Source organism: Mastomys coucha, unplaced genomic scaffold (assembly GCF_008632895.1).
Source record: "Mastomys coucha isolate ucsf_1 unplaced genomic scaffold, UCSF_Mcou_1 pScaffold21, whole genome shotgun sequence".
In the NCBI taxonomy this organism is placed as follows: domain Eukaryota; kingdom Metazoa; phylum Chordata; class Mammalia; order Rodentia; family Muridae; genus Mastomys; species Mastomys coucha.
The window spans coordinates 35,909,644-35,921,186 of record NW_022196904.1 but is presented as its reverse complement, the minus strand read 5'-3'; the positions used below and the strand labels follow the sequence as shown (position 1 = coordinate 35,921,186).

Here is an 11,543-nt window from a genome sequence, read left to right as displayed (position 1 = left end):
GGCTATTAGCCTCGTGAACCAGTATTTCCTTGGCATATCTGAGACCCTGGGTTCAAAGCAACTCTTTCAACTAAATTGCCCTCCCCTTTGTAACCTATGCATGCAATTTGCTGTCATTCTATGTCAGAAGCCTCCAAAAAGATTCCTGGCTCCATCCAGGGTCTCATGCTCATGCTTCTAGCATCCTCTCACAGGAGTCTGAGGAAGTCTGCATAGGTGCCTGCCCACCAAAGGTGCGGATGGCCTTAGTGGCTAGTCATCTCCATACCATCCATGCAGCTCAGCCTGACCAGGCAGTGACACACACTCAGAAATGTGCACACAGATGGGCTTGCCAGCTTCACACGACACATCTTCAAAGAAACACTGTGAGTCTGAGGCAGCTCAGTTACTGCGAGGCAGCTGCAGCAAGAACTAGCCATCTGTGTGACTTGGGAAAATGCATGCGTGTTCAAATGCCAGCTCAGCACACTGTATGACTTCCGCTGGGTTCATTCCTAACTGCCTTAGTTTTTCTTTTTAAAAGTGAAGAAGATTTTTAAATTAATAAACAAATGAAAAATTTGGACACTAGGTTTTACTATGAAGCTCAAACAGCTTTCTGAGTGCTAGTACCGCTGGCTGGTACCACTACACTCCCCAAAGATAATGATAATTGATTCACACGTATGCATGTATGTGCGTGTGAATGTGTGCACATGTGATGTACAGGTGTCAGGGTGTCGTCTGTCTTTTTCTTGACTGGCCTGTGAGCTCCAGGGATCTAGCTGTTTCTGCCTCCCAGAGCAGAGATTAAAGTGGGTGCCCGCCACCACACTTGACTTTTTATATTGTTCTGAGGATCAAACTCATGTTTGCTCAGTAAACACTTTACTGACAGAGTTTTCTCCTGGGTCTGAAAATGATAATTTAGAAAAAGTCAGGGGCTGGAGAGATAGCACAATGGTTAAGAGCACTGACTACTCTTCCGGAGGTCCTGAGTTCAATTCCCAGAAACCCCATGGTGGCTCACAACCATCTGTGATGGGGTCTGACGCCCTCTTCTGGTGTGTCTGAAGAAAGTAATGGTGAATACATAAAATAAACAAATCTTTTTTAAAAATCAGATATGGCATCATTATTTCGAAGATTAAATTAAATTATCCTGAGTTATGCCTACTAGAGCCACCCATGAGCTCAGTAGTAGAGCACCTGTCTAGTACTCCTCAGGTGAGGGGCTGGCGGTGGAATTCCGTGTAGGGGCTTGCCTAGAGTTGCCCAGTGAGGGGCTTGGTGGTAAAGCTGAGATGCTCTCTGTCAGTTAGTGTTTGGTGCTATCATAACTAGTGCTTATACTTGTTCATTTGACCCTTAGCTGCATTTGACAAGTGAGAGTCACTTTGGGTCTTGTTGGAATGACCTTCCTTTACATTGTTTGAAGGTGTGTCCCTCTATTTTCAATAGTTAATTCTGTACAGAGAGCTAAGTGTGAGCAGGATTTTGGTATTGCCATTTCTATGCTCATGCTTTTCTGTTTGCAAATGCTTGTTATGCCTCATCTGCCCAAAAGATGTGGGTCAGGCAGTCCTCATTGCTTAAAGACGACCCTGAGAGACGATCAAGTGCTGTCTTGCTGCTGATTGGTTCAGGCTGAAATATGGTTTTTGTATAATAAAGGCCAAACCTGGGGCAGGAATGAGGGTGGGACTTCTAGGAAGAGAGAGAGATATAGATAGATAGATAGATAGATAGATAGATAGATAGATAGATAGATAGAAGATGTGGGAAACAAAGGGAGGAAGACACTGCAGGAAGCAGAAAGGAGAGAATGGAGCTGAAAGCAGGTATTGAGAACTCTTGTAGGGGGAGGTGGATGGTGGGAAAGTTAGGATAAGTTTGAATGAGCTAGCTGAGAGACTGGTCTAACTAAAGGCCAATAGCTTTGAACTGTATAGAAGTCTGTGCCTCACTTAAAGCACAGGCAGGTCTGCAAAAGCCCTGCATTTGAGTCTGCATCTGGAGCCTTGACTGTATGTGCATCTAAGATATTTGAGGGCCTTGTGTGCTGTTGCCACTGGTTGTGGGAAAAATGGAAACCAGGAAACAGAATGTGCTGTCTCTCCTACTTGATTTAACCAAAAAGTAAGCAATACAGTTCATAATTTCATCAATTCTTTCCAGGCCGACAAGGTGGCCTAGTGGGTGAAGGAGTTTGCTACCAAGCATGATGTTCTGAGTTGGTCCCTGGGACTCACATGGTAAAAGAAGAGGGCTGACACCTGAAGTGGAGATTTCTGGTTTCTTTGGAAAGTCGGATATATCAAATGATGTTTTACTGGCGAATACAGGTAAAAGGATGTTTTGCCTGTACACATGACGGAGACACATGACAGAGACACATGACGGAGGAGTACAAATATGACCCCACAGACAGTGGGAGTGAGCATTGGTTTGCTTTGCTTCACCTCCCTACTCCTCACTAACATCATGCATGTATGGGTTTGCCTTACATTGTATTGTTGCTGAGCTCTGCTCGTGGTGATGTCTTGGAGGGAAACTCGCCAAAGAACTTCTCCTGTGGCTTCTTGCTCTTTCCGAGGCCCCAGGCCAGTTGGTGAGGCTCGGGTTTTCTTCTAGATTGAACTGCAGCTGTTGGTTTGTGCTGAGAAAGTTGGACTGCAGCTGCTGATTAATATTTGGCGTTTGCTACTGGACTGAACTGCTGATATCCTGACAACAAAGATTGGATTCACCCCCAAAGAACTACTTCTAAACAGGTCCACTTCCCTTGTGTCCTAATAACTTTTCTCTTCCACTACCTCGGAAGGCTGGTTGGCTAAAGAGGAGGTTGAACATTTATTAAAATAGGCTGCCAAAATTTATGTCTACAGACACTCCCAAGCTATCTTCTGATCTATACATGTGCCATGGCATGCATGTGTACACTCATACGGAAGATATGAGTAAATATTTTGGGGGGGAGGGTTGGTTTTTCGTGATAGGGTTTCTCTGTGTAGCCCTGGCTATCCTGGAACTCACTCTGTAGACCAGGCTGGCCTCGAACTCAGAAATCTGCCTGCCTCTGCTTCCCAAGTGCTGGGATTAAAGGCATGTGCCATCCCTGCCCGGCTGAGTAAATTTTTTTTTTTTTAAGTTTAAAAAGTTAACATTGAGAGCTCTGATAAGGAGACAGATGAGGACCATCTTAAGACTGCACAGACAAGCCAAGGGTGTTGAGAGTACTGGGAAAGATGTCAAGGAAGGCCTCTGAACTCATGAGCTTATTGCAGGGTCATGGCAGTATCTAAGGTAGAAAGATGAAGGGAGGAAGGTGTATGGGTTTGAATGAGAATGGCTTCCATTGGATCACAAGTTGAACTTGGTCCCCAGTCAGTGGAATTGTTTGAGAAGTAGGTGGTGGCCTTGCTGGAGTGGGTGTGACCTTGTGGGATGAGGTATGTCTCTGAGGGTGGGCTTTGAGCTTTCAAAAGCCCACTCCACACTCAGTCTCTATCTCTCTCTGCCTACAACTTGTAGATAAGATGTTGCTCTTAGCCACTAGTCAAGCACCTTCATGCTTGACTGCCACCATGCTCCCCACCATGATGGAGATGGATTAACCTTCTGAAACCATAAGCGAAGCTAGGATTAAGTAGTTTCCTTTAAAAGTTGCCTTGGACATAGTCTTTCACCATAGCAACAGAATAGTAACTAAGACAGAGGGGATGCTTGGAGAAAGGGAGAGTCTGAGTGAGGCCTGGGTAAGGGGGGCTGGGTGCAGTCAGTGAGGATGGCCATCAGAAGCTGCTCTCTTTCATTCTCCAATGTTTCACTGCCTTGGACAGTGCCTGACCCATCACAGACACAATTGAATGAAGGAATGAATGAATGAATGAATGGCCAGGGGGGTGGATAAAGAAGAAGTGGGTGGGTGGGTGGATGGTGTGGTGGCTGAATGAGAACTGTCCCTTAGAGTGTCGTGGGTTTGAACACTTGGTACTACCGCTTAGGGAGATTACAGAATCTTTTGAAGGTAGAGCCTTGCTGTAGGAAGTGGGTTACTTGCGGTGGGCTTTGAGTGTTCATGGTCTCCATCCGCTTCCAGCTTTCTTTCTGCGGTTGAAGATGGAATCTGAGCTTCTCCCTCTGGCTGCCTTCTGCCATGTTTTCTCAGCTGTCCAGAACTTCCCCTCTAGAAATGAAAGCCCAGATAAATTCTTCCAGAAGTTGCTTTTGGTCATGGTGTTTTATCACAGCAATAGAAAAGTAGCTAATATAGATGGAGGGATAGAGAGATGGATGATATTTGGATGGCTAGCTAAATAACGATAAAGGGTAGAGGAGAGGACTGGTGGATAGGGAAAGGTTGGACCTAGCATTGATGGGTGGATGATGGTGTTTATGAATAAATAATGGAGGAAGAGATGATAGGGTAGTGGGCAAACAAATGAACTAGTTTGGACAAATCCCTTTGCTTTCCTTCCCACAATCCCCTGAGGTATTCTTTCCACCTACCTATTACTGCTTGCCTAATGGGAATCCCACGTGGTGCCACCTATCCCCACCTGAGAAACCTGTGCTTGAGGTGGGCTAGGCTAGGTCCTGGGGTTTAAAGAGATGCTATACAGATTCATACACAGTTCTGCTTGGAGATGGAGGCCCATCCCTCCCAGTGTTCAGTAGCTAGAGATAACCCCGAGAGAGAGGTCAGCCAAGTTGCCAGGGTTTGTGCAGAGGGACGTAGGAAAGAAAACCCTCAGCCAGCACTGCTGCAGTTCTGACATCATTTGTGGAACAGGAGGAAAGTGCTGACTCGGGAATGTAGGTCCTGGGCTTATGGCCAAGGGTTGCTGATGGCCTGACAGAGGTGGCAGGAGTGGCAGAGAGAAGTAACTGGCAGCTGGACAGAAGGAGCAGCCAGGAACGAAGGCAGGAAAATGAAGAAATGGAGACACAGAGCAATAGAGGTGAAGAGAGGGAGGAGGTAAGAGGAGATACAGGGAGAGATGTACAGGACACACAGAAACGGGTAGGGCCGCACAGCACGGTAAAGATGCAGAAAGTTGGGTGTGAAGTTTGGTGAAACTCAGAATTGAATGTGGGAGAGGTTTAGTAGGCTCCTCCCCTCCCTCAGAAGTTGTTGGCTGATGGTTATTAGTGGAGGGGAGCCATTTTTCTTTCGTAGTATAGCTACTGGCAAGTTGTTTCACTGTAGTAAATAGCCACACCCATAACCATACAAGCAATTCTAATTAAATTCAGTGGGTTAAAAAAAAAAAAAGCTGGATACTGGAGACACACACCTTTAATCTCAGCATTTGGGAGGCAGAGGCAGGTGGCTATCTGTGAGTTCAAGGCTAGCCTGCTCTACAGAAAGAGTTCCAGAACAGCCAGGGCTACACAGAGAAATCCTCTCTTGAAAAATGAAAAATGGAAAAAATAAAAGTAAGAGGCTCTGAGAGCCTGAGTGTGATCAGAATACAATACACACATATATGAAATTGCCCAATAATAAATGAAAAACATGTATGCATCTTTGTATATCTGATTTATTTATTTATTTTTAAGAACTTAGGTTGGGTTCCAGAGAGAGAAAAGAGAACTGAATTTGGAGAACTGATAGTTGTTCCAGCTACTTTTCTACTATTAGTAGAAAATAAATAAATAAATGATAAAATTTATTTCTTTTTTTATTACTTTACTTACTTTTCTACTGTTAGTAGAAAATAAATAAATGATAAAATGCTGTTACCAAAAACAACTCAAGGAAGGAAAGGGCTTATCTGGATTACACTTGCAAGGCATCTATGAGGGAAGCCAAGGCAGAAACCTGAAGGCAGAACCAAGAATGGAAGTTGCTTGCAGACCCATGCTTCTGCTTAGCTGTCTTATAAATTCCAGGCCCCACCCTGCTAGGGAATGGTACCGCCCATAATGGGCTGGGTCTTGCAACAGCCATCAACAATCCATAATCTGAGCTAGGCAGTTCCTCAGATAAGACTTCTCTCGACTCTAAGTAGTGTGGAGTTGACAGTGAAGCTGACCAGGAGAGAGAACTTTCACTGAGCCATTTTTATTGGCAAGAGATGAGGAAACTGATCTCAGAGACCATCAGTGTAGCGGTTTGAATGAGATGTTCCCCATGGTTTGGGGAGTTTAATACTTGATACCTAGTTGTGGCACTGTTTGGGGAGTTTAGGTGTGGTCTTGCTGCAGGACGTGTGTCTCTGGGGGCAGGCTTTGAGAGTTAAAAGACTTGGGCCATCCCCAGTTTGCTCTCTGATTCCTGATAGCAGTTAAAATGTGGGCTTTCAGCTTTCTGTTCCTGCAGCCATGTCTGTTACCTGCTGCCACAATTACCTGCCACCACTGATTCTTATCCCTCTGGAATTATACAGCCAAGTAAATCTTATCTAAGTTGCTACGGAGGCCATGGTGGTCTTTTTTTTTTTTAATTGTATGTGTATGAGTACACTGGTGTGTCAGACACACCAATGGCATTGGATCCCATTACAGATGGTTGTGGGCCACCACGTGGTTGCTGGGAATTGAACTCAGGACCTCTGGAAGAGCAGTCAGTGCCCTTAATCACCACAGCCTGGTCATAGTGTTTTATCACAGCAACAGAAACTAAGACCGGCCTTTCAGGCTGCCCTGTCTGGTCTGAGCCTGTATTCCCTTCTTCTACATACTACAGTCTCACAAAGAATAGGAGGAACAAGGTCCACTGGGCTGGGGTTGCACTGTTAGACACAAAAGGTTCATTCATTCATTCATTCATTCAATGCATATGTCTCTGGGCAGTGAAAGTGAGGGCTTAGGTGTTCCTGTGACCATGGCAGTCAAAAATGTTCCTTGTCCTACAGAGATGGGATTGGAAAAGCCAGCTTAACAAGAGAAAGGGAAGGTCCAGAGAAGTGGCAGAGTAGTTACATTGTGCACACAGGATTTGTGTTCAAATCCCCGAACCACATATATGCAGAGATCACTGGTGCCTACCCAGAGTTGTGCAAACTGGAGGACATAGCACATACCCAAGAGAAACGTTGGAACTCATGGTTCCAGAAGACTGAATGAGAACATTGAAGTATATGAGCTTTTAAAGTGGTGAGTAACGGCCAGGCATAGTGGGGCACAACTTTAATTCCAGCATTCAGGAGGCAGAGGCAGGCCAGCCTGATCTACATAGTAAGCTCAAGGGGGAAGGGGTACATAATGGGCACTGTGTTGAAAAAAATTAAAAACCAATCTCCCTCCCCAAAACAACCAACCAACCAAAACCAGCTAAATTGATTGAAACTTAGGTTTCAGGCACAGCTGGATCCAGCCATGCTGTCTTCCCTCCATCTTTGCCTTCAGGCAAGTGGCCACGCCTACCCTTAGAGAAAGAGACTCCTAAGCTGAGCCCCTGAATCTGGACTGATTTGTAAACTTGACTCAGAAAGCAACAGTGAAAACAAAGACCACCTAAGAAGAGAGAGTATGACTCCAACCTCAGGATGGGCGTGGTGACACATTCCTATCATTTCTGACCCAGGAAGGCAAGGGCCTGCCTGGAGGATGGAGTGAGTTCAAGACCAGACGGGGATACATAGGCAGTTATTAAGAGGGAGAAACAAGCTATAAAAAGTGAGCCTGGGGATGCATAGACGAGACAGTTAAAGGTTTTACAGCCTCCTCGCCTCACAATTCCGTACTCACAAAGGATAGTTAACCTGGCACCTGCATGCATAAAAGCCCCCAAGCCTGACACTCAATGCCACTTTTCTCACTTTCAGGAATAAGAGCCCCAGCCTTGCTCTCACTTTCGGTGCTATGGTAACCAAACCCTGCCTACCGTCCCCTCCCCCCCTAGAGAACTCAGTTTCTGTTTGTCTCCAGGAGTCTAGCCGGTGCTGAGCAGAGGGCAAGTGGGCTCAGTGAGGGGAAGAGAGAAAGACGGGGCGGCGAGGGTGGAGGCAGAAGCAACTATGGATGAGAGACTGAGGAATGGGCCTGGAAGAAGGGGAACGGGAAGTAGGGAGGCTCAGAGAGGGTGACAAGATTGGGGAAGGACTGCAATGAGGAGGGGGCAATCCAGGGGGCTGGGGAGGTGCTGGGGAGGCTGATGGAGAAAAAGACCAGGGAGGTGGGGCAGAGGGCAGAGACTTGTGGGAGAAATGTGGAGGACAACGGGAACATGGGGTTGAGAGGGAGGCAGACAGAGAATTGGGAAAACCAGGGACAGGGATGGTTCAGGAGGTGTGAAGAAAGAGAGGCCATGAGACAGGAAGAGATGGGGACGGAAGTAGAGATGCAGGACAACAGGATGTGCGGCGCACACCGAGTCCCGGAGGTTAGGGGAAAGCGTGTGTCCTTGTGGTCTCAGCCTTCCAGTTCCGTGTTTGTCCCTCGTGGTTTCAAAGAGCAAGAAGAAAGAGGAGTCCAGGGAAAGAGCTGGGGTGTGTGGCCCAGTGCGAGCACCTCTCCCCATCTTCCTGGACCTCCCCCGACCCGCCTCTCCAGGATGCAGCCAGAGGTGGAGCCTTTCATCTCCCCGAACCTGGGCGCCACTTGCTCTCACAGGGAGACAGGTGAGCAGGTCTGGGGGCCCGCGAATCGGCATTCCCACACGGTTGGTCCTCGAGCCTCGAACTACATTTCCCAGGAGCACCTGCCTTTCTCTGGCTGGTACTCTGGGTACAGAACTGCATTGCCCTTGTGTGTGTGGGGGCGGGGGGGTTGTCCTGCAAGTCTCTGGCCAGTTTGGGAAGCCCCAAACTACATCTCCCAGAAGATGTTGCAGTTCCCCTGCTAATACTCTGAGCTCATACTACTTTTCCCACGAGGCTCCCTTGCCAATATTCTGAAACCAAAACTACATTTCCCAGAAGGCCTTGCAGATCCCTAGCAAAGACTGGACTACGAACTACATTTCTCAAGGGACTCTGCAGGTCCCTGGCTAGTAGTCGGGGTCCAGAACTACATTTCCCACCAGCCTCCGCAGTTACCAGGCTAATTAATAATCTTTTAACAAGAAGTGCCGCAGCAATCTGAACGCTACTTCTGGGCCCAAAACTACATATCCCATGAGACACTTGCAGTTCCCTAGCTAATACTCAGATTCAGAACTCCGTTCCCTTCACCCTCTGCAGCTCCCTGGCAAATACCCTCGGTTTACAAAGAATTTACCATGAGATGCTACAGTGTTCCCCGCTAATATTTCTGGGCCCAGCACTGCAGTTCCCATGAATCTGCCGGGCCTTAACAACGCCTCTGAGTCGCTTCCCCCATGATGTCTTCACTCCTTGGTCTTGCGCAGTAGTTCAATGTCTTCCTGACCTCAGTCCCTGGTTCTTATTTTCAGATGGCCCCCCACCAACCCAGATGTAGAACTCAACCCTAGGTGCCAATCTTCCACCCCACACACACCCTTCCCATCGCCCCTGTCTTTGCTTCTTTTCTTTGTACGTAGTTGTACAGTTTGCCACAGGGACCTTGCCTCCCCGTCATTAAGTCTCTCTGCTTCACCTAGGCTCAGCCTCGTTCCAGGGAGTCTTCCTAGCATGCAGCTAGACTATAGCTGTCTCTTGCTCACGTCAGCCCCAGGCTCGTAGCCCTTTCTAGCACAGTTCACTTCCCAAATGCTGAGTGTCATCCCAAGAAGGCTCTGCATGGCAGTAAGTAACAGAAACGAACTCTGTAAAAGTAGACATGGCATTGTTCTACACAAAAAAACACAGAGAGATTAAACCCAGGGACCCAGTTTCTTTCATCTCTCAGAGTTTTGATTTGAGACACATTTCCTTGGCATACCACATAACTTTGGCTTGCCTACCTCATGGTCACTACTACAAGTACCTCAAGCAGCTACTACAATTCCAGCCATCTTTTCCAGAAGTCTTCATTCTTAGGGCTCCCTAGATGTCTTCTACCATTTCAACTGCAAACACTAAGCTGACCACCTCGTCCTACCTAGTAAGAGGAATAAGATGGTATTCTGCTCAGGGGTTTCCAGCTCTAGCTGTAACCAAGGCCCATTTAACAAGAAGCTTTGCGCCGGGTGGTGGTGGCGCACGCCTTTAATCTCAGCACTTGGGAGGCAGAGGCAGGTGGATTTCCGAGTTCGAGGCCAGCCTGGTCTACAAAGTGAGTTCCAGGACAGCCAGGGCTATAGAGAGAAACACTGTCTCAAAAAACCAAAAAACAAACAAACAAACAAACAAAAACCCAAGAAGCTTTGCCACTGGGGCTCAAGCAGTCTTAGTTTTTTGGATGCTTACCTGGTGGAGATGACGAATCGGAGTTGGAACGTTTTGGTTTAAGCATAATGAATATTTCTGAGTACCTGGGGACAGAACTATAAACCTCAAGACCAGCCCCCATGTAATCACCTTCTTCCACCTAGACCCCCACCTCCAAAAGATCCCACCATCTTCAAAAGTCTTCAAAACAATGCCCCAGTTGGGCATCATTTGTTCAAACATGTGAGCCAGTAGGGACTTTTCACATCCAAACTACAAAATTTAGCAAATTCCTACAGTTTAAGTCTCACTGCAAACTACACCTCCTCAGGGAGGCATGCTGTGATTGCCCCAGGGTAGAATTTCCACTTCCATTCTAAAATAGGAGTTCTCAGGGGCAGAGTGGATATGAGTCATTTGGCTAATAATCTTTTTAAGTTTTCTAGTGAAAGGGTGTTCTCCATTGTCCTCCAAGACCCACAGAAAGGAAGAAAGAAAGAAAGAAAGAAAGAAAGAAAGAAAGAAAGAAAGAAAGAAAGAAAGGAAGGAAGGAAGGAAATTCGATGAATTAGTAAATACTTTTTTTCTTCAGTGTTTGGGATCAAACCTAAAGATTTGTGGTGTCAGACAGGGGCTCTACCACTGAGCCACACCCCCAGCCCCTCACTCAGGGATTCTAGGCAGGGGCTCTACCACTGAGCCATGGCCCCTGCCCCTCACTCAGGGATTCTAGGCAGGGCTCTACCACTGAACCACATTCTGTCTTCTCACTGGGTATTGTGGTTTGAATAAGAGTAGCTTCTGGGGCTGGAGAGATGGCTCAATGGTTAAGAGCGCTGACTGCTCTTCCAAAGGTCCTGAGTTCAAATCCCAGCAACCACCTGAAATGAGATCTGATGCCCTCTTCGGGTGTGTCTGAAGACAGCTACAGTGTAATTACATATAATAAATAAATCTTTAAAAAAAAAAAAAGAGTAGCTTCTGGAAGCTCATGTATTTGAATACTTAGTCACTAAGGAGTGGAACTTTTTGAAAGTATTAGTAGATGTGGCCTTGTTGAAGAATCTGTGTCTCTAGGATTTGAGATTTCAGATGCCTGTTCCAGCCTCACCCCTCTCTCTGTATGTGGATTAGGATGTAGCTCTCAGTGACTGCTCAGTGTCCTGTGTGCTACTACACACCCTGACATGATAATGGACTGAGGCTCTGAAGTTATGAGCAAGGCCCCAGTTAAAGTGGCTGTGGTCACAGCAAACCTTCACAACTGTAGAGTAGTGTGGTCACCGCATGCCCTCACAGCTGTAGAGCAGTGTGGTCACCGCATGCCCTCACAGCTGTAGA

The 11,543-nt window shown here is 46.8% G+C and overlaps 1 protein-coding gene across 4 annotated transcripts in view; it reads left to right on the top strand.

The window, feature by feature from the left end:
- The first annotated feature begins 7,824 nt into the window (after positions 1–7,824).
- CUNH19orf81 (chromosome unknown C19orf81 homolog) overlaps positions 7,825–11,543 on the top strand; it is a 15,598-nt gene continuing 11,879 nt past the window's right edge. The window contains exons 1-2 of one of the 4 annotated variants that reach the window (XM_031386377.1): positions 7,848–7,885; positions 8,348–8,552. In XM_031386377.1, coding sequence (XP_031242237.1) covers positions 8,486–8,552 — 67 coding nt within the window. In that variant the 5' untranslated portion in view covers positions 7,848–7,885; positions 8,348–8,485. Of the gene's footprint in view, positions 8,553–9,035; positions 9,639–11,543 lie in introns of those variants that run through there. The other 3 variants (XM_031386378.1, XM_031386376.1, XM_031386379.1) reach the window with 3 other exon arrangements.